The sequence below is a fragment of the Chelonia mydas genome, chromosome 8 (assembly GCF_015237465.2).
Source record: "Chelonia mydas isolate rCheMyd1 chromosome 8, rCheMyd1.pri.v2, whole genome shotgun sequence".
Taxonomy (NCBI): domain Eukaryota; kingdom Metazoa; phylum Chordata; order Testudines; family Cheloniidae; genus Chelonia; species Chelonia mydas.
In genome coordinates, this window is record NC_057854.1 from 70738269 (window position 1) to 70765588 (window position 27320).

The 27320-nt window shown below is 39.5% G+C and overlaps 1 protein-coding gene across 5 annotated transcripts in view; it reads left to right on the top strand.

Annotated features, from left to right (window-relative positions):
* Positions 1-27320, top strand: part of DPYD (dihydropyrimidine dehydrogenase) — a 558093-nt gene that overhangs the window by 286956 nt on the left and 243817 nt on the right. For 4 of the 5 annotated variants that reach the window (XM_043553083.1, XM_037907332.2, XM_043553085.1 and 1 more), the window contains 3 exons: positions 4591-4698; positions 7917-8086; positions 10466-10676. In XM_043553083.1, the coding sequence (XP_043409018.1) occupies positions 4591-4698; positions 7917-8086; positions 10466-10676 (489 nt within the window). Of the gene's footprint in view, positions 1-4590; positions 4699-7916; positions 8087-10465; positions 10677-27026; positions 27064-27320 lie in introns of those variants that run through there. The other variant, XM_043553087.1, reaches the window with a different exon arrangement.

Consider the following 27320-nt stretch of genomic DNA (forward strand, 5'->3'; position numbering starts at 1 on the left):
GTCTCTCTCTAAAGCAGTGATAGTCAGACTGAGGCTTGTGAACCACAAGTGTCTCTGTAATGTGTCTCCTGCAGAAAATGATATTAAAACACTGTGATTTAAGTATTAGTCAGTCTAAGTTATTAACCAATCAGGATGCTTTTATTATGTTATTAACCAATTGTAGTTGATAAAATAATACTTCACAAGTCATCTTCTGTGAGAATAATATATAGTCAATGAATTCACACTTCTGTGGCTCTTTTGGGTAATGTTAATCGCTAATTTGGCTCCTGAACCACTGAGGTCCGAGTATCACTGCTCTAAAGGATCTTTTTAATGCATCTTCAAAGGGTATTTCTCCTGGGTGGATAGTGTCTCCAAATCCTCTCTCTCCTGGATAGTTACTTTACCCTGAATTGTATCTATCATTGGTGACTGTTTTTTTTCCAAATTGACTTTCCTATGTGACTCTTTTGCTCTAAACTACATTTCTTCCATGTAACTGTGTTTCTCCAGATTGTCTCTCCTGAGTGGCTACTGGCTATTTATCAATATTTGATCTCTCTCTAAAGTGTATTTCTGTTAGGTGACAGTTTATTACGGAAGGGTATCTCTGCAGGGTGGGTATTAGTTCTTGTATTTCTCTCTCTCTCTCTCTCTCTCATGGGTGGCTACTGGCTGTGTGAAGTACTTGGTCTCCTCCTTGTTTAATTGAAGTCCTGTATCTGCAATCTTTACCATGGCAAACACCAGTGAGAAAGATTATATATTAGAATCCAGTACAGCCAGTGTGAAAGCATAGGAAAGCATTGTAACTGTGCCAGGCATATATGAGCATGTGAGGGGAAATCCCTAAGCATTTCCTTCAAATGTAAATATTATAAATGTGGTTTTCTTAGATGTGTCTGTGAAAAGAACATGCGTCTCATGCAAATAACAATAAAATGGATGCTAAGCAGTAGATCCCTAGTATTCTATTTTGTTATCGCAGTAGTCAGCATAAAAGCTCTTGGACCAAATTCATCCTTGATCCAGTTCCATTGGTTTCAGTGGTATTGGATCAGCAATGAATCTGGCCTATTAGCATTAGACTCTTGGCCTGATTCTGATTCTCTTAAGGTTAGTGGGAGTTATGTCACTGACTTTAATAGGAGTAGAATCAAGCTCAGTTATAGAGCGAGACTGCACTGGTAAAAAGGGATGAGAGTTCTTTTGGTTTGGGGGAGTATTGTTTTCATTTTTGAAAGTTGTGGGGGAGGGATTAGGGCCACATATTACCTTTAATTCACACTGGAACACATGTTAATGTCAATGAGTTTTGCACACGGATCGAGGATGGAATGTCACCTCTGGTAGTGTAAAACCCAGTAGCAGCAGTTGCTCAGATCTCTCTCTCAACTCTCTCCTCAGCCTTTTGGGAAGAGGCTTAAGCACTGAAAGTTAGAGAGAGGAAAGCGCAGTGCTGTAGGGCTGCTTATTGTGGTACCCATTTTAGAATGATAAAACAACATATGAGTAGCAGGGGAGAAAGAGCAATCACAATCTGTATAATTTTTGGACCATTTCATATACATATTTTACATACTCTTAATAAATACACACCAATTAACTGGCAGCACCTGAGCCTATCCCTTATTCATTGTTCATTAGCAAATGTTCTTACTTCCAGAGGAAGTATGATATTCAGGGGTTCTAATCTGTTATACACTGAATTTGCACAAGTATTTCCTTACCTGATTTTTCTCAACATCTAGCTATAGACATGTGGTATTTCCAGCCACATGTGTTCAAAAATCATGAATCATGCCAAAAAAAATAGTTTGAAGACCAACTAGCAAAAGAGACACAAACTAACAGCAAAAGTTTTTGTAAGTACATTGGAAGCAAGAAGCCTGCCAAACAATCAGTGAGGCCTACTGGATGATTGCGGTGCTAAAGGAGTACTATAGGAAGATAAGGCTGTTGCAGAGAAACTAAATGAATTCTTTGCATTGGTCTTCACTACAGAGGATGTGAGGGAGGTTTCCACACTTCAGCCATTCTTTTGAGGTGACATCTGATGAACTGTCCCAGATTGAGGTGTGAGTAAAGTAGGTTTTGGAACAAATTGATAAATTAAACAGTAATAAGTCACTTGGGCCAAATCGTATTCATCTCAGAGTTCTGAAGGAACAGATACGAAATTGCAGAACTACCAACTATGGTATGTTACCTATCACTGAAATCATCCTCTGTACCAGATGACTGGAGATAGCTATTTTCACGCCGATTTTTAAAAAAGGATCCAGAGGTCCATTAAGCTCTAACTCTAGTACCAGGCAAATTGGTTGAAACTATAGTAAATAATAGAATGAATAGAAACATAAATGATCGCAATATCTTTGGGAAGATTCAACACTGCTTTTGTAAAGGAAAATCATGCCTCACCAATCTGTTAGAGTTCTCTGAGGGTGTCAAGAAACACGTGGACAAGGGTGATCTAGTGGATATAATATACTTGTGTGACAGATTGTACATAATTTATCATAGTCTTGTAAAAGTGGTAAACATTAGGGGTACAAAGTATGCCTTGTGAGGTATTGTTTGAAAATTCATAGTTTGCTGATCATTATTGTCCTGGTAAAATATGTGTGGCAACCTTGTTTGTAAAGTTATAAGATTCTATTGTATGATATTATTAAGGCATATTCCAAATCTGGGGAAGCAGCACAAATCAGTTCCTCAGAGACGAAAGGCAAACTGATGCCTCAGCCAAGTGTCAACAAAATCAAGTGGACAATCACTAGTTTAAGTGGCCATTCTTTGGCAGAAAAAAGGGTGCGTGTGAGTAATTTACATCTTGGCAAAGGAACAGACTGGTTGTCACCTGAACCCCAGGTGGAGAGGATCCTCAAAGAGGAGGAAAAGTAATAAAAAATGAGGAACAGAGACTCCAGATTACCTCTCCCCGCTCATCTCTACTCATGGCATCAATATTTGAAAGACAAAGGAAGCATAATTGAACTGGGGGAGTGGTTCTTGGCTGAAGTAATCCAGTCAGACTGCTGTAAGCAAATGGTGAGAGAAACTTTTTGCTTTAAGCTCACTTAGCATTAGTTTGCATTTTATCTTTTATTTCTTTGTAACCAATTCTGACTTTTGTGCCTCATTAATTGTAATCACTTAAAAGCTATCTTTCTGTAGCTAATAAACTTTTGTTTTATCTAAACCAGTGTGTGCTTGGATTGAAGTGTTTGGGAAATTTCATTTGAAATAACAAGGTTTGTGCATATCATTTTCTATTAATGAAACAATGGACTTTCTATGAGCTTGTATTGTCAAGGAGGGTACTGGAGAGTACATGATGCACATTTCTGGGGACAAGTCTGGGACTGGGAAGTTGCTGGTGCCACTCTGCAATATAATTCAGGAGTGGGTGGCTAGAAGCACTGATATAAATCAGATAGAAGTAGTTTACATGTTAGAGGCTGTCCGTGAGCCAGGCCAGGAGTGGTTGCTCTCACAGCAAAGCAGTGTAAAAGCACCCCATATTGGAGAATTGAAGGGACACAGCTGTTCACCAGTCCTGGGTAATGTTGTAACTTGGACTTTCAGTAAACATTTGACAAGGTCCTTCACCATAGGCTCTTAAGCAAAGTAAGCAGTCATGGGATAATAAGCAGTCCTGGGAGATCCTCTCATGGATCAGTAACTGATTAAAAGATAGGAAACAAAGGATAGGACTAAATGATCATTTTTCTTAGTGGAGAAAAGTAAATAGGAGGGTCCCCCAAGAATCTGTACTGGGACCAGTGCCATTCAGCATATTCATAAATGATTTGGAAAAAGGCATGAACAGTGAAGAGGCAACTTCCCCCCCTCCTCCAATTCTTTTTTCAAATTAGGAGATTGGGCAAAATCAACTCTTTTTCCCGTGAACAGTTTCAGTTTTTATGAGTCAGTACTTTCTGATGAAAAAATGTTTTGCTCGAATTTTTTATACTATATAATTACTAATTATTTTATAATTACATACATCAATTATCTAATGATTTTAAAAGTTAATGTATTAGAGAGTATTTTGTTAATCTAAGTGTTTCCTCTTTAGATATAAAAGTCAAGACTTTTGTTGAAAATGTCGTGTTATTTCATTCAATTTGGATGAAAAATAACTTCCTAACTCCCATGCCATCTAATCCATTTTCTCTGCTACCCAGCTGCACAGAAATAGAAAGACATCTTTTGCAATCTTTTGGTTTAATTATGAAGTCTCTCTATTTTATCGCATGTTGCTGTTATACAACTATATGTTATTAATGAACATAAATAAATAAATAAAGACCAATAAGAACTTGCGGGTTCCAGAAAATAAATCAAGAACAGCCTTTGATGATGATGTACAAATGTGTTCAGGGCAGATATTCAATTTTGGTACTTATGCCCCTTCCTAATTGATTAAACTGACTGGTTAGCATTGTGGTGTTATTTTCAGATGCAAGGTGGTTTGGTAAGGCCCCTAGTTTGGTAAAACTGTTGGTATTTTGGAGGTTTTTAAGACTGTTTGTCCTGCTTAACTCTTGTTTTTTAATCTTTGAAGTTTTCTAAATGATCTGCTTAAAATTGTATTAGGTTTACCAGAGCCAAACAAAGATGGTATATTCCAAGGACTGAGAATGGACCAAGGTTTCTACACATCTAAAGACTTTCTACCACTGGTAGCAATGGCAAGTAAACCAGGTGTGTGTATATATAATATATCATTTTAAACAGGTTCAATAGATTGTTAGCAATTATGTTAGTAGTTAGTGGAGTTCCACAGTACACAGACGCTTGTACAGTGGTAAATCCAATAAAGGGGCATGTGTAAATGCAGAAGATGTATGGTTTAGATTGTTGTGTCGCAACCCTCTTAGGGATGATAAAAGACAATCAGGGAGGCTGCAAGTCATTGAACGTTTGATATTCAACTCTGCAACAAAAAATGAAATAAAGTTAGAGCATGAGTAAGAGAGAGAGATTATAAATTACTATACATAATTATATACTAAATTATAAATATTAACATCAAATTATATTTGGATAATGACATAGGCTTATCATGATTATCACTGATACATTTTATGCACTTTTCTAGTAAATGTAAGGTGGTCATGAAAACTTTTGAGGTTAAATAAGGGTTGCCAGCTTGAAAACTTGAGAAACATTAGTCTATATAGATTATGGGTTTTGTTATGCCTTTTTAAACGTTAGGAATTGTCCTCTTTAAAAATAAAATCACACACTGCTTGACTGGGTGTGTCAGTATATGACAGTGTGTTAGTCAAATGATTATTTCTATATTCTTATATACAGTACAATCTGTATACAATAGTTATGCCATTATCACCTACAGAATGGATCAGTTCAATGTGCTCTACATGGAACTGCACCTGAAGACCGTTCATGGTCTTGAATGTGGTTGCCTGCTTACTTAACACAGTTCCCCACAAACAACATCTTGCACAAATCGTCTGTTGCAGGGACTTTATTTTCTGCTTATAAAAGTGAAATTTTATGTTAACCCTTTTTAGTACAAAGTGGAAGTGTTGCAGAAAGAAAGATTTTATCCCTTCTCTATTCCATCCCTCATCTGCTATGTTAAATAGGTTACTTTTGTCCATTTTCTTAAGCTGAAAATAAATTTAGAAACAAAAATGGGGGGAGGAGGAAATCGTTGAGAGGGACTTGGCTAAAAATAAATGTGATGGAGAACTATAAAGCTATAAAACATTTCATGATTTAATAAAAATAAAACCATATAAAAATAAAAACCACTACCTTGAAACAGTTATAAAATACACAGATTTATATTCTAAACTACAATATAGAATTCGTATCCTTAAAGTTACTCACATACATACGTGTTTGCAAGATTGGGATCCATGTTCATTAAAAATGCCATCTCTCATTGAGATTGTATTTACTAGAAGATAAAATGAATTTTATTTGATTTATTCTAAAAAGATTAAGTATAAATTTTGAGGAAACAGACCAGTGTCTCAGATCACTGTAAAATACTGTCATCAATACTCTCCAGGTATTTGGTATCCTACATTAATAAATGTATCTGTTTTACATACAGTACATTGCTTTTTCTGGCGCCTGTCCAAGGCTCTAAGAGCTTCATGCTATTTAAAACACAGAATTTGAAAATAATATTTAGTCACCTAACACAATTTTTTTTCTTATTTCCAAGATGACAATTCTCCAGCGATTAGACTCCCCCACAATATATATATTTTCTCCCCATTTGCAACACTTCCCCTAAACTCTCTTTCAATTTTCAGCTCCATTGCTTATGAATTTATATTCCCTCAAATTGGTTCCATGAAATAGGCCTCCACATTAAAATAAATGTTTGTGAAATATAAATATCTACACATGCCCCCTATTTAAACTCCCAATCCTGCAAAGATTTATACATATGAGTATCCCCATTAACATTTAGGCCCCAATCCTACAAGTCATTACATGTGGGCAGATCCCTGCACTCATGTGGAGTCATTTGCAGGATTGGGGCCTTATCTGGGAGAGAAATCAAGATCTGAATGACATTGTGACTAAAAGTTTGTTCATTTGAAGTGGTATTTCTAGGCATGTTGGAATGGTGTCATAGGCATGCATTGCACTGTCTTCTCCCATATTGTGCTTGTTCTTTGATAAAATAAGGGAGTTCATTTTCCACTGCTGTCAATCTACCACCTTTCATCAGACTGAATTCACTTTGAAGATAAATTATTCTAGACAGAAATAGATATAGTAAAGTAATCAAAGCCCCAAGCCAAAGCCACATGGAAAAATGACCGAGTCTTGCAGTATGTGGTACCGTTTCCAAGTGGAGAGGGTTTTGTGGATCAGGATATCTTTGTTTTTCTTTTGTGAATTTAAATTTAAAGAATTATTTTCTTGAAAGAAATTGATATTTGTGCTTCTGCACCCTTGCTGTGAAAATTCACAACTGGTATAGCACGAAGTTCAGACTTACAGAGCACTGATTATATGGTCAACACAAACTCTTCTGAATGAAACTGTCACCAACCCATTGAGATTATAGCTTTATATTATTTATGCTATAATTTTAAAAATTACTGTAATTTGTCTAATCAGCAGTTAGTTACATTTAAACTGATGCTAAAGTGCAATCCAATATATGGAGCACATGCATTTTAGTTTTACTTAAGAATCTCTTATAAGTGAATTATCAAATAGAGCACCTTGGATAATGAATACTTAGAAAGTCCTAATTCTCTCTGTTTCTTTTTGCAAATAAAGTCTGTAGAAAACCAATATAGATTAAGCACTTAGTTCAGAACAAGATCCCCTAGAAATTATTGTAAGAATAATAATCTTACTGCATCGTGTTCAGCTGCCATAGGGAATGGCTTATGAGAACCATGCCATAATCAGGATATATTCAGAGTCTTTTATAAAAGTTACTTAATTCTGGTGGCTAAGAGACCAATATTATTAAATTATCAGATGGGGCAATAAACAAATCAAAAGCTGTTAGAAAAATACAGAGTGCCACTCTTTATAAACTATAAAGATGGTTTTTACTTAGGAGAATAATGAATCTGATGAAATTAGTCAAAAGTTTAATTTTTGAGTGATGACCTCAAATTGATTGAATCCAGTATGACAGATCCTACATTCTTAAAAATGTATTGTAGTTTATAACCCTCCATGATGGGCAGGCATTGCTGCTAAGGGTACTGGCTATGAAATTACATATATGAGCATATCTTAAAAGTGGGAATAAAACTGTCTTTCAATGAAGCAGAATAATTTGATAGTGACACTCCATGCTCGGAAACTGCAAGATGCAATTTTACACTGCTTTGAGTACAAGTATCTTTTGAGTTGTCATGCAGAAATTGTTCTCTTCTTGAAAATGGGGTTTTCTTTTCATCATTCAGGAATGTGTGCCTGTCACTCTCCATTGCCATTGATACAGGGAACTGTAATTGTACTTGGAGCAGGAGACACTGCTTTTGATTGTGCAACATCTGCTTTACGCTGTGGAGCTCGCCGTGTATTTGTGGCCTTCAGAAAGGGATTCACTAATATCAGGGCTGTCCCCGAGGAGGTAAAACTGAACAATCAGAATGTTTTTGTAGTAGTAACAAGACTGATTTTATGAGATGGAACGATGATTATTGTTGTTATTTATACAGGGCCCAAACTTGTGCAAAGTAGTTAAAACACTGTAACATATGGTTTAATTCATCAAAATGAAATTGAAATTTGTAAATGTTTATTCAAAGTCTGAGGCTCATTTTATGTTGTATCAGTGTCAAATTATGCCCTCAGTTATGCTTGTGCAATTCTCCATGAAGTCAATGAAAGTTGCTCTTGCGTATCTGAGGGCAAATTTTGGTCCTTTATTTATAAACTATAAAATATTTAGAAATGCTTAAACACACATATGCACCTGAGATATCAAATGATGAGGTGTACCTGAATCATTGTGGGCCATTCTAGTGTTACTGGTGACTTTTCAGGAATCTGATTTCCCAAAAAAGTTGTACTTCTGGGACATACTTAATGAATCACAGTGATCCAGACAACTGCTAGGAACTTATAAAGACATGTAAAAAGGTTCTTTGTGTGTTGAATGCCTATCAAAGGCTGGTGAGCGATGGCATTCAGCATATATTTCTGTACTTAACTTGATTTTGATAAACATTTTTTGTTAAGAAACCTTTTTCATTTGTGTTCAATTATTAGATTTTGGTGGTCTTATTTGGTTATAATTTATGTGGCACATACTTTGGATTGTTGCATAATTTATACTAATGAGACACGTAATGTACCTCAGTCATGGAATTTATATGAAAATGGTCCTGTCTTTTCAAGAGAAAGTGTACATCTTTGGAGACCTAATAGTTACACAAAGGGGATGACGGTACACAATAAGCAATGTAATATCTCAATGTGCATAATTTAATTCTGTTTTCCTTGCCGTAAAGCAAACACTCAAGTTGGGGTGGGGGATTCTTTAAATAAATAAATTTAAATAAAGCTTATTGAGATAAAATGTAATTCATGTACTGATCTGTTTTTCAGTTCATCAGTATTCAGACTCCCATGATCTCTTTGTGAGTGTATGTGCAAATCTTTGTATTTTTTAAAGTTGTCATTCATAAAGTCTGTAATTATACCTATTAACTAAATCACACTACAGATTAGAAATTAATAAAGTAAAAATTGCCCCTAATCAAGGATACCATTATTGAGGTTTCAAAAACTGCCAGATGCTGAAATGCTGTAGAATATCACAGGTATGGAAGAGATTATTTGTCATATAATCACGTAGGGCCAAATCCTGGCTGGAGAATTTCAAATATACTGTCTATATTTAAGAAAGGCGGGGGAGGGGGAAAGTGATGCGGGAAACTACAGGCTCATTAATGGGCCTCAATTGTATGCAAGGTTTTAGAACAAATTTTGAAAGAGGTAGTAATTAAAGACAAAGGTAAATGGTAATTGGTATAAAATAAAACAAGATTTGACAAAGGTAGATCGTGCCAGACCAGCCTAATAGGTTTCTAGACATAGCAAATGCAGTACTTCTAAACTACCTGGATTTCAATAAAGCATTTGATATAGTTCCACATGGGAAATTAGTTAAATTAGAGAAGTTGGTGATTAATATGAGAATCCAGAGATGATGGGTAAGGAACTGATTAAAGGGGAGACTACTGCTGGTAAACCTGAAAGGTGAATTATCAGGCTGGAGGGAGGTTCCAGCCGAGTTCCTTAGGGATCAGTCTTGGGGGCCAATCTTATTTAATATTTTTGTTTATGACCTTGGTACAAAAAGTGGGAGTGTACAATTTACAATATATTGTAATACAAAATACAATTAGCTGATGACACAAAGCACTGGAACAGCATACAAGCAGATTTGGATGACCTTGAAAACTGGAATAATAGAAAGGGGATGAAGTTTAATGGTGCAAAGTGCAAGGTCATACACTTAGCAAAAATTCCAGTTGGTAATATCTATAAGCGGGGGACAGATTATTTTTTCAGAGGAAAATTTAGTTTGTTTTTGACAAAACCCTACCCCCACCCCCAATTTATAACCATTTCTACCTTGCATTCAGTGCAGGCCTACCCCCCATCTAGGCTGCAGTCAGTACTGAGTCTGTGCTCACCTAGACCTGTCCTTAAAAGACCAACATACCTTGTTATGTAGGGTAATTCCATTGACATCAAAGGGACCACACTAGTCTAAATGCAGAGTAACAGAGGAGAAAATATGAAAAATTAATTCTTTTCACCATTGGTGGATATGCTGATCCACTCAATATCATTGGAGACTTTGGAGTAAGTATCAAGAATAGACCGTAGCCCTACACAGCAATATATTTTGCTAGATATGGAATATATGCAAACTTCATAAATCAAAATCTTTCTATGAAGACATCATAATCTTTGTATGACTTTTCTTTTTCCACAGATGGAACTTGCAAAAGAAGAAAAGTGTGAATTTCTTCCTTTCCTCTCACCTCGGAAGGTTGTTGTAAAAGGTGGACGAATTGTTGCTATGGAATTTGTTCGAACTGAGCAAGTTGAAGCTGGACACTGGATTGAAGATGAGGATCAGATTGTCCGTTTGAAGACAGATGTGGTGATCAGTGCCTTTGGTTCAGTTTTAGGTAACCCTAAAGGTAATGCTCAGCTGTAATATGCTATATAACAGCCTGTTATTATTTTAGTACTATTACTATTTACAGTTTGGGAACTTTGGCTTTCCTCTCCTAAATTTTGTCCTCAATTACAACTGGATAAATGGGTTGTGGGAAGGTGGAATTGGGCTCTTAAATCTAAATGTTCAAAACTGAGAAGTAATTTGGGCTGGATGCCTCCATTTTTGTTTGCACAACTTGCGACATTTTAAAGAGTTTTTAGAAAGTGTTGAGCACCTGCCTTGTGATCTGTCTCTTTTATGGTATTACTTATTATGGTATTAAAAGTAAGTTGAGTACTCAAAATAACTAATCACTTGAAGGCACCTTTGCGTGTAAGTTACGGAGTGCTGTGTTAGAATGTGTGAGAATATTATTGTGCAACATAGTCCATAAATTATAACAGAGTAAAAGAGATCGATCCAAAATCCAGTCTTTGGTATTTCTAAGGCACCACTCAGTGTGGTATCTAACCAAGAGATATTTGCAGATCATCAACCTTTCCAAGTGCAGTTAATTTTGGAAAAGTGATCCTTTAGTGAATGACATTACAGCATTCCATTTTAAGGCTTAATCTTAAATGGTTCTTAGCCATTGCAACTCCCCCTAATTTCTCCCCAACATCTTACAGATTTAGGTACTTATTCCGTATAAGTAACTTCCTTGTCAAATTAATTCAGTCTGCAAGAGAAAATTTAAAATACACTAGGTGCCATAATTGCAAATTCAAGAGGTTGTCTGAAAATCAAGCTGCATTCTGAATGCTTCATATATCACTGAAAAAGAAGGAATGTGGAAGCAGAACATAAATGGGCAATTCTGTTCTTAATGCAAGAAGAAATTAATACAGCTTGCCTATCCACAGCTATATAGGCTCTATAATCTTCATCTTGACATTAGCAAACTAAGCAGATATAACTAAAGATGGGTCTGACCCAAAACTCAAGATCCAAACACCCCTCACAAATGAGATGTAGATGCAAATGTTACAGTGCATACCCATCTATAGCTGAAAGACATTTGCAGTAGTATGGTGCTATTTTCTCTTTTTCTGACTGTAATCATTCCTTAAAAAGAACTAGGGGCTGCTGTGATGGGATGGATAGATGGATGGATGCCCTTTGTATTGCTCAGGACTGGGCAGGGATCCCAGCTGTCTCACACATGCACTCCTTAAGGACTGGAGGCTGAAAAATCAGGAGCTGAAAACTGATGGAAGAAGCTTGGCTTCTCTTTGAACAGATTGAAAGGATTCTAAGCTCCTTAAAAGCATCATACATCAAAAGCATATTAAATACCAAAGCCAGCTGACTCAGTAGAAGAGAGATGGACCACAATTAATTGAGCCTGAACTGGGAGGTATTCATAAAGGTGATCTAGATGGTGGGAGTCCCAGAGATGGACCTGTACACCTCCTCCATGTATAGTAATACCAGGAAATTACTCCATGACATATCATCCTGAAATTTTGGGCATGGACGCTCTGATACAGAAATGGACCAGACTCATACTATGTACTCCTTCCCATTTGCTACTTTAAAGTGCTTCAGAGGATAAGGCCAAAAAAAGTTTTGGAAATCCTTGTAGCATCACACTGGCCACAGAGACTTTGGTTCTCTTAGACAGTGCAAAATACAGCTCAAAACCTCATAACATGGCAAAGACTTCTGTACCTTCTTAATCACAGACAAGTTGTAAATCCAAAACCATCCAAGCTGAGTCTAGCAATATATCTTGTTGCCTTGCAGCTTCATATAAGGACAAAACGTTAGGTAATGGAGAGGAGCTATAAGAACATTTTAAGAATTCCAGAATGTTGCTGACAGATGTCAGTAGAGCTGTCCTGTAACACAAATCAGATATCCAGTACTTCCCATTCAATAATAGTGATACTAAGGAACAATGTTTACAATTTTTAATCCAACATATTATCACAGGGGGATTTTAGATTCTCTACTACAATAAAAGAAAGGGGGCAAAGCCATTCCTTTGAGGTATCTGTAAATTTAATTTACAGGTGTTCAATTATTGGGTACGTAACCAATGATTTTTGATAATTTAATTCAAGATGTGCTGTTATCTACAAGGAAATTGCATCCGTAGTACTCACAGTGATACTCATTCTGTGCAACCTTATGTAGTGCAGTTATCTAACGGTCAAAGGAGTAAATAAGAAGCACGTGGGACTCTGATGGCTCTTTGTGAGTGGGGACAACCCTTCCACTTGGTGATATGTTGTCATACAAAGAATTTAATATATGTGTTGCTTATGGTCTAGTGATCAGTCTCACCAAGGAAGTACAAAGAAAAGCTAGGGTTTGAATTTTTAATGGAGTCATGAGCCACTGTCTTGATGGAATTAACTTTAATTAGAGAATATTTTCAAAAAGCCGTTTCAAAACCCTCATCAATTCTTGCTATTCAGAAGGTCTTTGGGAAGGTTTTCTCAAATCTTTTGGGGTAAATAAAACACATTTCCTGTATCAGTGGCAAATTGTGTTGGTTCTTGGGTGCCAGGCTAAAAGGTTACTCTACTTGTGTATAGGTATTCCCACACTCAATCTTGCTTCAGCTTTAACTTGATGGGCTGATGGGGCCTAATGCGACAGTTGTCATTTTGGCTGACACTGAGGTTTTGAACAAGGGACATCCAAACCTAAAAGCATGAGCTGCTACAGCTTGAACCTAAGCTCTATAGCTGATGACTATAACAAATCATATCCTTTGTGGATTTGCACAGAGGGGGACCGATAACACATGCTTACCAGTGAATTACACTACCACTAACTATAACCCTTTCAAAAGATGGGGAACCTAATGCCCATTTGCCTGTTAAATTACCCGTTTATGAGTTCTGTGTAGCAACATGCTGTAGTCTGATAGGAACAAAATCATAATTCAGGTGGATCGCAGAATGAGTCTTTTTCCTTTGGATGGACAACATACCTCAGTTTCACATGATATGTCTGTGGATACTGCTACTGGTATAGTAAGCTGAGTGCAGAAATTTCTCCCACATACTGGAAAAGTTAAAAATAAATAAACTATGAAAATAAATTTTTATTTTTTGTGGATACGTCATTTTCAATTCTTTCCACCTCTTCGTTAACCAGCAGTCTTGAAGCAATTCAAATATACTCATGCTCATTGAGAACTTAAATCCTTGGCACATCAGAAGTTTAAAAATAAATGAAAACAGGATTTAAGCCCTGATTCAGAAAGTCATTCTCTCAGGACAGGACTGAAGCACATGCTTAAAGTTTAGCTCACTGGGACTTAAGCATATGGTTATCTGCTGCCCTGAATAGGAATGGAACTTAGGATGGAAAGGCTCTGTCAGTCCATTATTGTCATCATGATGTTTCTCGCTCTTGCAGATGAACTAGTAATTTTACAGCTCAGTTTCCTCATGCTCATAGGGAGGTATTTGCTGTTTGAAGTTTTCTTAAAATACAATGCTATTACATTTTCAAGCATTCTGGTTTTTACTTTATTTGCCCTTTGGGCTCAGAGAAATATATTTTTAATTTTTTCACAAAACCTTAGGAGAACTGCAGAGTCCATTCTATGCTTGGGAAGCTGGCTGAGAGAGCTGGACAGTTGCCATATAGAACTGTGTTAAAAAACCTAAGCACCACTGGTGAAAAGCAGTTAAAAATCAGATTGTTGTTTATACTAGATTCTTGAAGCGGAGAAATACTGGCCTGTGATGTTTTCTTGCTTGTTTGTTTTGGTGAAAGGAAGTTTTTATGCAGGCACAGTCTGCATTTCCACTGAGCAGCACATTGGGGCCAGGAAACAATTTTATGATTGGGCCTGAATAAAATAAACAGCCTCAGGGGAGCTTTGCACTTTCACTGACTCTCCCTGCTTTCCTGTTTTGCCATTTTGGAGCCTAAAATGTGTGAGTGAGTTACAGGAGTATCCTCTGGAACCATTCCAAATTGCAGTTTACCCAATAAATAAGAACATAATTCCTTGTATTAAACTGTATCTCTTAATGGTGCTGCATATAATTCTCTGTATGCTACTAAATAGAAGACCAGTTGATTTTAAGGCCCAGGCTTTACACAACAATTGTTTTCTTGAAAGAGAAGGGACAGCACCAGTTTGCTGCTTCACATTTCCCCCTATTTAGTGGGGTGGGGGGAGGACAGGATGGTTTTTCCATGAAAAAATTGTGGAGAGAAAATAGAACTTTTGCCACAAATGTAGTCCAGAGCTAATGCAGGAGATGCCATTGACAATGCTAGTTTCATTCAAAATTCTGTTTAGCAGGCAGGAGTAGAAAGGAGCCACTCCCACAATTTCTTGGTAAGAAATGTATGTTCTTTATCTTCTTTAACAAATTAAAAGAAATACTACAAAGGTCCAAACATAAATGCAGAAAAGTAAGTATTCTAGTATATACACAGCTGTGATAAATGAAGGAGGGGGGTAGCTTCCTTTTATGGACACCCAGCCAGCCAGTTAGCTATAAAATCCCTCTTAGTAGCTGTTCTCTACTTGCTTTGCCTATAAAGGGTTAAAAAGTCTGACTGCATGCATAGGTAAAAGGAATTAAGTGGGCACCTGGACAAAAGAGCCAATGGGAAGGCTAGAACTTTTTAAAATTGAAAACTTTTGTCTGTCTGTGGTTGTTCTCCCAGAGAGCAGGGACAGGGCTGGGACTATGCTGTAAGAAGCTTTAAGGCAGGTATGAAAAACCATCAAATCATACCTAGAAACTACTTATTTGAAAACCCCCAGATAAGTAAGTAGATCAGGGAATGTCTAGGAAGACGCGATTAGGGTTTCTCTCTTTTATTTCTTTATGGCTTGTGGACTCCTCTGTGCTAACCCCAGGTGCTTTTGTTTTGCTTGTAACCTTTAAGATGGACCACAAGAAAGCAATTTTGATGCTTAATTTTGTAATAGGCTTTTTGCTAGATTAAAAAAAAAAAAGTTCCAGATGTATTTCCTTTCTTTTTGTTTTTAATAAAAGTTACCTTTTTTAAGAACAGGATTGGATTTTTGTGCATATGTTGTTTAATTAGCTGGTGGCAACAGCTGATTTCCTTTGTTTTTTTTCTCAGCTCTTCCCCAGAGGTGGGGGTGAAAGGGCTTGAGGGTACCCCACAGGGAGGCATTCCCAAGTGCGCCTTCCTGGGTCAAAAGGGGTTTTTTGCAATTGGGTGGTAGCAGCATCTACCCATCCAAAGTCAGAGAGAAGCTGTAACCTTGGGAGTTTAATACAAGCCTGGAGTGGCTAGTATTAATTTTTAGAACCCTTGCGGGCCCCCACCTTCTGCACTCAAAGTGCTAGAGTGGGGAATCAGCCTTGAAAACAGCAAATAAAAATAAAAACCCTTTGTTATAATTAGCTATTAGCTATCAAAATCTTGTGTAGCATATTTGCTGGAATTGTATACCTTGGCACAATGATGCAAATTAGCAGATAATCATAACTTTCAGTTGTCTTGGTTTTACTATTTATTTTTGTGTAGTCATCATGTTTCAGAACTTCAGTAGACAAAGAGTGTTTACCTAAGCACAGTGAGCCAAAATAACCCCTGGCATCACTTCACTGACTTCAGTGGTATAAATTTGCCCCAAATGTATGAAGTGGATTTGTATTTGCCCTACAGGCACATTGCTTTTCTTTCCAGTGAAACAATGATGGGGGACAGCATGATAATATGGAGAATTTTCATGCAGATTTTGCCTCCTGTTTCTTTGGGATTGTTTAAAAGAGGGTAGGACAGATAGCAGTTACTAAACTATTTTGAGTCCAGCATAGGGTGACCAGATGTCCCGATTTTATAGCCTTTTTTTTATATAGGCTCCTATTACCCTCCACCCCCATCCTGATTTTTCACATTTGCTGTCTGGTCACCCCAGGCCAGCATAGCATTACTAAAGGTTGCCATAGACAATGCCTATAAAGCACAACATGTTCTATAATTGTTTTTTCTTTCCCTGATAACTGACCAAGAACAGGTTTTTCTCCCTTATGAATAACTATTCTGAGCTTTTACTTATTATATGCCAGCTTTCACTAGTAGTTGGTATCACATATGTTCTTACTCTGGGACAGTATTATAAACCTTAAGTTTGACATCGGTCTCTAAGATTGTACATATTATGTTCTTCGTTTATATAGAATATAGGCCGCATATGGAAAATGATATTTCCCTCTTTTTTGTTTTTTTCTTGTTTTAGATATGCAAAAGTATCCAATTTTGTGTTTCATTTTTTCCTAAACAAACATGAATTCCATAAACTTTATTGGCAGGATCTAGGATCTGCACCTGATTTTGTTTTGGGGTTTTTTTTTGGTTTTATAAAGTGGTAACTTGCATGAGTGGGGATGTAGCATACAAATTATTTTTAAAAGGGAAAAGAAATAGTTTCATCTTCAATTCCATGCCATTTTAAAAGGGTGCATTAAGCAATCAGGGTGACAGAGAGAACAGCATGTGATATAACAGCAATATTAGATAGAACATTTGAAAATACAGTTTACATATTGGTTTGTGAGATCTTCATATTTACAGTTTTACAATTTCTAAATGATTGGTATTGTGAGGCCTTTGTCCTGGTTCCTAACTGATGTTTTCTAGACAGGCAGTAGTATATTTCAGAGGCAGAAAAGTTGCCAACTTTTGGAGTGTATTTTTTAAAAATAATTTAGTGTTTAGGAAAGATGACAGTGCTTAGGAAAGATGACAGATTTGCAGTCTTGGAGAGTAAAGTCTTCTATCTACAGAAATGTACACTGTGGGCAGAGTAATATCACAATTTACAAAGGGTTCAAATCCTAGTCCCATTTAAATCGATAGGAGTTCGGCTATTGATATTGTTTGTGTAATGACAAGTTGTACACCCTTTCACCTGCAGAACATCTGCACCGGTAGAGGGACAATAGCAGAATTGCTGCCATTAATTTTACAGCCAGGCTTCCATAGGAGCTTTGCTGGTGGGGCTGCTTAGAGAACAAATAGGCACATTTCCCAGCATGTGTGAACCTAGCCTCACCTGCCTTGCCTGCTTTGGGAAGCTGATGCAGGTCAGGGCAGCCCACAATTGGCCAGGGATGGTAGGTGGCATGTTCTTGTACCATTGCTTCTGGCAGATGTATTGCTTCTGCAGCTTACAATGTGGATTGTATTGGCAGTGAATCAGACTTTTTACATGTAAGGTAGCTATATTTTTACACATATGATTAAGTGAGTTACTGTATTTTCAGATTGTGCTAAAGTACTTGATGCCCTTTCACAGTAAAGAAGTCTGTAAAATGGATATCAAAAATAACATTAATGAGCGTCTAAAGCCAAAATTACAGGAATTATGGAAATGGTTAAACATAAAAACCATTAAACTGTTTACTGAAGCTTCACAGATATACTGCAGCTAATGAGCATTTCTGCTATTTAAATAAGCTCAAATTGAACACACATTACATGGCAACATAATTAGTCATGGCAGTCAAATACACACAGACTCACTTTTAAAGCTTTATTTGAGGAATCTTTTCCATTCAATTTGTTTTGTTAATTAAAATATTTTTTCAGTAATCTTTTTTAATAATATTGTTTTTGCAAGTGGTATAGTTTGCTGCTGCCTTTCCATTTATGTTTATTTGCACTATGAATACAGCAAATGTGGAATACACATTAGATGCTTTCCCTTTGTGGTGTTTGTGATAGTGTCACTTGATGACAATAGAATAATTCAGTTGTATGCTGTCTTTCATCCAGAAGGATCCCTTTCAATTATATACATATATTTGATCAGAATTTTCAGAAGAATGAAACACAGACACAGGGGTGGATTTTAAAGTGAAAGGCCACAACTTCTTAAACTTTAATGGGAGGGGGTAAACCACAAACAAAAACTGAAACATTTAATTTGGGTCCAGTTCAGTGTTAAATGGCCTCTATGGCAAATAGACTGTATTGGGTCATTCAGCCTGCCTCCAAGTATTCAGCCTGCTTCTGAATCCTCTCACCCTCCCTCTCTGGGGGGGGAGAGGGGGGAATGAGGATCCTCACGAAGGGCACCTCAGTCTGTGAAGACTTAAGTTCTTTGTGATGATTTGGGGATCACACAGATCAGGGTGTTCTGTCACCCCCTGCCCTGTAACCTTGGGATGCCTTAATATTGTGCTGCTGTGGCTCAGATCCCTGACACCCAGTAGCCTGCTCACAATCACAAAGACTTACTGGCTTCCACCAGCCTAATTACTCCTTGCAGGATGACACCAACAGCCTTTCCAGTCCCAAGTTTCCCCAAATATGTCCTCCCTGAGTTCTCAAGTACTAGACTTTTCCCCTCTGGTTCATCGCCCTCCAAAATGTGAAACCATTCCCCTAAACACCAGCTTACTTTGGTGCACACCCTCCACACAGTTTGCACACTAGAGACCTGCTTGGGATAAAAATGAACCAAAAGGTTTATTTAATAGAAAACCCCACAGATTCAAAGATGAAGAAGTAAGAGAGAGCCAACAGATACAAGTTACACAGAAAACAAACGTAAAGATGCAACCTTGGGCTTTATGCTTCTATATTAGATAAAACTCCTTGTCTAATAACAAGTTACCTAAGTATACCCACTAACTGTAGGTGGGATCCAGCATTTCACAGCCAGATTCCCACTTGGCTGCTGGCCGGGGTGAAAGTAACTTAAAGGACTTATTGGTGCGCTGGAGTCCTGAATGAGGGTGTGGCCTCAACCGGAAGAGGCGGGGGCTTTAAATCGCCCCCGGAGCTCCCAGCTGCAGAGGCGGCTGGGAGCCCCAGGGCTCAGGGGTGTGATTTAAAGGGCCCGGGGCTCCAGCCACTACCACGGCAGCGGAGCTCCGGGCCCTTTAAATCGCTGCCCGAGCCTGGCTGCCGGAGCCCCGGAGTAGCGGTGGCAGGGCTCTGGCGGCACTTTAAAGGGCCCGGGGGCTCCTGCCGCTGCGGGGAGCCCCGGCCCTTTAAAGCGCCGTCCAAGCCCAACTGCCTGAGCCCTGGGGTAGTGGCGGCAGGGCTCGGACGGTGATTTAAAGGGCCCAGGGCTCCCCGCAGTGACTGGGAGGCGATTTAAAGGGCTCGGGAGGTGATTTAAAGGGCCTGGGGCTCCGGCCACTGCAGGGCCGGACCGGACCGGCTTACTTTCACCTCCGGCTGCTGGTCCTCAGTTTCTGAATGGATTCCACTTCAAATCTCATCCATTTTGAAAGGCTTAGCAGGTTTTTTTCTTCAGTAAAAAGAGGGACAGATGATAATTAGATGTTGGGATTCAAAAGGTCACAGCTTTTTAACCATTAAAACACAAATTATCAATATCACACGTCAAAATATACAAAGATTTAGGACAGGGAAAGAACATTGATAACATCCAGATGAACCCAGTGAGCGGAATTTAGGTTGGCAGGATAGAATTACTTAAAATAAGCACACAGGCCCTTATATGCTGAGATGGGCTGGCTTCGGGCAATAACTTATGTACTGTAAGGCCAGAAGGGAACATCATGATCATCTAGTCTGACCTCCTGCACATTGCAGGCCTCCAAACCTCACCCACTCACTCCTGTACTAGGCCCATAATCTTTGGCTGACTTACTGAAGTCCTCAAATTTTGATTTTAGACTTCAAGTTGCAGAAAATCCACCATATACTCTAGCTCAAACTGGCAATTGACCTGTGACCCACACAGCAGAGGAGGGTGAAACCCCCAAAGATCTCTGCCAATCTGACTGGGGGCAAGGGGGGAATTCCTTCCCAACCCTAAATATGGCAAGCAGTTAGACCCTGAGCATGTGGGTGAAACCTATCAGCCAACCCCGGGGAAAGAATTCTCTGTAGTGACTCAGAGCCCTCCCCATCTAGTGTCACATCTCTTAGTGTTGGAGATAGTTGCAAATAAGAGTTGCAGCCGGGACATATGCCATTGTAGGCAACCTCATCATATCCCCACGCCCATAAATTTATCAAACTCAGTCTTGAAACAAGTTAGAATTTTCCCCTCACTACTCCCCTTGGAAAGCTGTTCCAGAACTTCATTCCTCTGGTAGTTAGAAATGTCTAATTTCAAGTCTAAACTTGTTGATGGCCAGTTTATGTTCATTTGTTCTTGGGCCAGCAATGACTATTAATTTAAATAATTCTTCTCCATCCCTGGTGTTTATCCCTCTGATGTATTTATAGAGAGCAATAATATCTCCCTTCAGCCTTTGTTTTGTTATGCTAAACAAGCCAAGCTCCTAAAGTTTCCCCTCGTAAGGTAGGTTCTCCATTGCTCTTATTATTCTACTAGCCCTTCTCTGCACCTGTTCCAGTTTGAATTCATCTTTCTTAAACATGGGAGATGTTATGGGGTGGACTAGGTCCGGAGGCCCCCTGATGGATGCCTCGCAGTCCTGTCTCACCTTGCCCCAGAAAAGAGCAGAGGAGAAGTCCTCCAGGTGGCCTAGAGTGGCTGCATGGGAAGCAGCTAATCAGAGGGGCTGCTGGAACAGCCAGTTGGGCCAGGAGAGCCATATAAAAAAGGAGCAGCAGAGACAGTCAGTTGTTGCTTGGAGCTGGAAGAGGGAGGACCGGGTGCCTGGATGGCTGGAAAAGCAACAGTGTGGACAAGACTGAGCCCGGGGAGGGCTGCTGAAGATGGGGGGAGTTAAGAAGGAGCTCCTGGCTGGCTGAAGGAACTGAGCAATGTAAAAGCCCAGAACCTAGCCAGACCAGGCAAGGGTACTGTGATGGGCCCCGCTGATCTAGTTAAAGACTAAGCCCAGGGAGGGCTGCCGAAAAGGACATACCAATTGAAGGTACCGCGATGGATTGTTACAGGAGGGCAGTGTCTCCAGGGAGAAAGCCTTTGCAGGAAGTGAAGACTGTATACCCTGGAAGGGTTTTGTTTGTTTGTTCAACCCACAGACAGTGTGACTCAGGCAGAGGACTGAGTCACTGAAGACCTGCAGAACAAACCATCGGCTGAGGGGTGGTGGGGGGGAAGAGACATTTGTGAGAGGTGAGTGCCACCCAGTTCCAACCCAGAACTAAGAAACAGCAGGCTCACACAAACAGAAGGGGGTGCTTGTGAGAAGCAGGTGCAACCCCGTTCCAAACTGAGAGATTGCAAGGATGCAATTGGCCAAAGGGGGGCGCTTGTGAGTGGTGTGTGCTGACCCTGTTACAGGAGACCAGAACTGCACACAGTATTCTAGATGGGGGTCTCACCAGTACCTTGTACAATAGTAGTAATACTTCTCTCTCTCTCTACTGGAAATACTTTGCCTGATGCATCCTCTGGTTGTCCAAATATTCTCGAATGATATGCCAGTGCTCCACCATATAGGCAATACCTCCCAACTTCGTGTCATCCACAAATGTAATCAGCACACTCCCACTTTTTGTGCCAATATCATTAATGAAAATGTTAAATAAGACGACTCAAGACTGATCCCTGAGGAGCTCCACTAGTAACCTCTCTCTAGCCTGATAGTTCATCTTTCAGTATGATTCATTGTCTCTTGTATTTTATCCCAATTAACATTTACCAATGTTTTTAATTCCTCACCAGATTAGTAATTTTACTGCCAGTATTGCCTACTTGACGGTTACTGTAATTACTTTTGGCACTATATTTCCCCTTGTTGTCCATTCTCCTACCCTCTGTTGTTCCTTTTGCCTTTCCTGTATTCTCTTCTATTTGACTTTCCTTCCACTCAATATTGGAATCAGGCATGGAAATTGCATGAGCATCTCCCAACCAAATTCCAAGTTTAAAATTCATGTAAGCAGTTGTGCCAACCTCCATCCCCGAAGCCCATTACCCTCCCTACTCAGATGGAGCCCATCCCATAAAAACAGTCCTTTGTCTGTGAATGCCTCCCAGTGGTTGAACATCCCAAATCCTCCTTATAGCACCATTGCCTCAGCCATCTATTGATCATCATAATCTTGTCTTACCTTCACTCTCCTCCTCTAGAGACATGTAGAATCCCACTGAAGATCACCTGAGCCTCCATTTCTTTAGGTATATTCCCCAGCCTGACATAGTCTTTCTTGAAGTGTCCCAGTGAGACTTTAACAGTATTATTTGTTCCCAAATGAAGGACAATTAGTGGATTCTTTCCTGCTCCCATTAGGATCTTCTTCAGCCCCAGGTCCACATCCCGGATCTTAGCTCCCGGTAGACAACACAGCCTTCTGTTCTCCAGAAAGCTCTGGTCACAGGCCTAATGGTCAAATGCTTTCCTGAACTATAGTCAGTTTGAGATATTAAATGAAAGCTAATGTATTGCTGCATAAATGTTCCTGAAGTATTCCCAGTAATACCACTATAGTTAAGGATCTTTTTGCATTTTCCTTATGAAACTGCCTTTTCAAAGTTGAAGAAAATTCCTCAGTCTGAAGGTTATGTTTGGTGTGATATTGTGATTGTTTAAATATTTTTAAATAAAACCTTCTCAGATATTTTTGTTTTCAGCTACTAGGAGTGTCCAGGCTTTAGTTTAGTTTTGGGGTTTTTTGCCAAATTCAACCACAAATGTATTTTTTGCAATCAGTAAGTCTTTAAACTTTGAATAATAAGCTAGGACATTGATGTTTACAAAGAATACTATGAAAAGCAATTATTTTGCATGTTTAGCAGCTATTTTTCAAAGTGAAATACTGTGTCAAGTTTCAGCACCAGAAGCGGTTACTCTATTTTATTGCTTTATACCTAGATAGAGGCCCAAACTGGTACCATTTTCATTTAGTTTTGAGAGTGTGTTACAGTGTGGAATACTGAATCCAAACTGCTGCCTTTGATTTTGGATCTAACTTGGTTGCGAAAAGCACTTTGGATCTGGGTCCTAGGTATATGAAGAGTGAAAAGAAATATGTGACCGAGTATATTGTGCTTGTATCTTTCTTTCCCAGTATAGTATTTTGCCTCTGAATGTACTCCGCTCTCACACAAAGAGATACTCTCCACCTGTTTTCCCGTCCAGCAGAAATCCCACCTGCTCCCAGTTATCTCCATATCCCCAGAGAGTGTTTGCTTCTGGAAGGGGAGGACATGGTATGGGGCCTGGAAAGGAAGTTGGGAGGGGATATGAAAGAAGGGCTGTAGGCTTGCTGTGTGCTTGAACATATATTTGGGCAATACCAGGGGTGAAAGTAAGTTAGAGGACTTACCGGTATGCCGGAGTCGTGAGCAGGGGGCGTGGCCTCAACCGGAAGAGGCAGGGCCTTAAATCCCCGGGCCCTTTAAATCTTGATTTAAAGGGCCCAGGGCTCCAGCTGCGGTAGTGGTGGCTGGGAGCCCCGGGCCCTTTAAATCACGCCCGAGCTACGAGCTGCAGAGGCGGCTGGGAGCCCTGGGGCTCGGGGGTGATTTAAAGGGCCCAGGGCTCCAGCTGCCGCTACTGCCGCAGAGCCCGGGCCCTTTAAATCACTGAGGTGCCCTGGGGACTCCCGGCTGCCACCGCTACCCCAGGGCTCAGGGCTCTGGCAGAGCTTTAAAGGGCCTGGGGCTCCTCTGTGGTAGCAGCTGCCGGAGCCCCGAGCCCTTTAAATCCCTGCCTGAGCCCTGCTGCCCGAGCCCTGGGGTAGCGGCAGCCAGGCTCCATCGGGGATTTAAAGGGCCCCGGAGCTCCAGCCGTTGCTACCGCCCCAGCCCTTTAAATCCCCTCCGGAGCCCCGCCGCCGCTACCCTAGGGCTTCGGCAGCAGGGCTCTGGGGAGGATTTAAAGGGCCGGGGCGGTAGCGGCGGCTGGAGCCCAGGGGCCCTTTAAATGCCTGCCAGAGCCCCACCGCTGCTACCCCAGGGCTCGGGCAACAGGGCTCAGGTAGGGATTTAAAGGGCTCCGGGCTCCGGCAGCCACTACTGCCCTGACCCTTTAAATCCCCTCCAGAGCCCCGCCGCTGCTACCACAGGGCTTTAAATTGCCGTTTGGGACAGTCGGTCCCAGTACGGCGCACCGCCTCTTACTGGTATACCGTACCGGCTTACTTTCGCCTCTGGGCAATACTAAGAGTTTGCTCTCATATATTAGTGCTGGTGGCAGACTCCCGTATGTCTGTGTCTTAGCAGTGTTCGAAGATGGCTAACAGTGTGCTTCTACATGTACTTTGGTAATGCCTGGGCTTGGCTTACTGCATGGACCTATGCATGTTTTGGCAATGCAGGCCGTTAACAGCATTCAGTATGTGGTCCAACTGCTCCTCTATACTAGGTAGATTCATAATGGTCAGCCTGTGCGGCTGCATGCCGTTTTATTTTACCCCATTATAGTTCTAGGTGAAGGGTAAGAATTTTTTAAGTGAGGAAGGGGATTATGTAAATTGGCAACATTGCAAATGAGCAGAGAAAAATGTGGATTCCAACATATTGCTAAATCTCTAAATCCAAACCTAAAACTACAGGTAGTTTTGGTTTTGACTTTGGAAAGATAAAACCTGACTGAGGTTTTGCCAACCCAAAATACACCCACTTAGGCCCATCTCAAGTAAAAACACAACACATATTTGACATTTTTCTATAAACACTGAGAAATATTCTTGTCATATGCTAGCAGGTTTCTCTTTTACATATATGACAGCACAGCTACATCAGTTTAATTGACCTTGGCAATCTGCATCTGCTAGTGATATGTCCCTGAGGAACACTGCAGTTTTAAACTGCATTTTATTGCAGAAACTTGGGTGTCACAATATAGTTAAAGCTATATAAAAATAACTCATTTTGATACATGGCTTCAAGATTTGCTACAAGTATTTATTTGAAAATATTTTTTCATTATAAATCTACATTAAAATGTCTTTGTATTTATAAAGAAGCTAATTTAAAAGTTAAAGTAGGAAAATAATACACAGTTAAAAATTGTTTTGTATTGAGAAAGATGACTTTTAATAGATGGCGGTGGGATGACCTTAAGTTTCATTATTTGTATTCATGTCCCATTTGTACTGTTCCATGCAGTACAAAAAGTAGTGTGGTGTTCTGTGCATTTCAGCTTCTGTTTTATGTACAATCTGTCCATCTGCTCTGTGTGTGTAACAAATAAGAGAACTGAAGATATCTTTTCTGCAATAATGTTCCATAGGAAAAGAGGAGAAAATAGTTGCTTTGTGTTTTAACAGCATATATTTCTTCCCATGTAATTTACACTTTGGGGGGTCTGATTCACCCTTGCATTACTCCAGATTTCCGTCAGTGTAACTCCACTGAAATTGCAATGGCATAAAACTGGACAAACATAGTGGTGAATCAGGCACTTGGGCTTCCCATTCTGTAGTTAACATTGTAACACTCCTATTTTAATTTTTTTATTTTTCAGTCGTCTCCAGGCATATAATTCATGCACACACGCGCGCGCACACACACACACACTTTTTCCTGACCTCTTCTCCCAAAGCAGGTGGTCAGTCAATGATACCACGCTGTGGGTGTTTTTTGGAGATTTTTTGTGATAGTATTCCTGCTTTTCCTAAAATAAAAAGAAGAGTGGATGGAGATTTATAGGCTGAGAAGGAACGGTAGTCCAGTGGCTAGAGTTCTAGCCAGGATCTTGGGAGACCAGGATTCAGTTTGCTCTTCCACCACGAACTTCCAGTGTGACCTAGGCCACATCTCTTTGTTCCTCATTCCCCATTTGTAAAATGGGTATAATTGTACCTCAAAGGGGCATTGTGAAAATAAATACATTAAAGATTGTGGGGAAAAAAGATTGGGAGTGATAACCGTAATAACGGTGTCTAAAATGGAAAGATTAAACAGAACAGCATGCTAAAAATTCCTAGAGTAATGTGGGAGATCCTGCAGTTTCGAAATCTAGATTGCTTGGAATGGAAATGAATTTCAAAAAGTTCCCACACAACAAAATTCCCCCCAAAAATTGCTTGGAGTCAATGAAACATTTCATTTTGATTTTAACTTGCTATTTTTAAAATGTTTATATTTATAAAAATAAAAAAAAATTCAATCCAAAAACTCATTCTGAAATGAAAAATTGAAACATTTTATTCTGAAAATGTTGAGAGAGGGTTTCTTAACCTTGTTGAATTGCTTTTTTTATTAAAAAAAAATTCAGAAGCAAAATTTTGTCAAAATCATCATATTCCCCAGGGAAGTTTCAGTTTAAATTAAACAGCTTTTTCAGGTGGAAAAACGTTTTGTCTCAAAATTTTCTACAATAATTGCCTAATAATTAACTTTCTAAAAATGGCAGAGGGTCATTTCTGTTGTGAGGGAAGACTCTCTTGATCATTGCTGTGTATAAATATTGAAGATCTGAAGAAACTGTTACAAGAACAGATATGGAAAATCATTCTTTCAGTTCTAAACTTCAAAAATGCCATTCATCTGCCTCAACAGGTGGGGGAACATGAGGGGCCTGATGGTGAAAGGGGACAACCTCAGCAAGAAGGAAGGGAAACACTTGCTGAGGGATACCAGGTAGCTCCTCCCCACCCCTTGGAGTCTCTGGCATTGATTGGACAGTAGGGGAGAGGGGTGCTGATTCGCCAGCATTCCCTAGCTCCCAGAATTTAACCTGGGGTGAGAGCCCTGTGGATCCTCTTTCAGCTCCATTTCAGCAGCCCCACACTATTCACTCTGAGAATACATCCTGACAAATGCCGCGATCACCTGTTTGAGGGTCAGGAATGA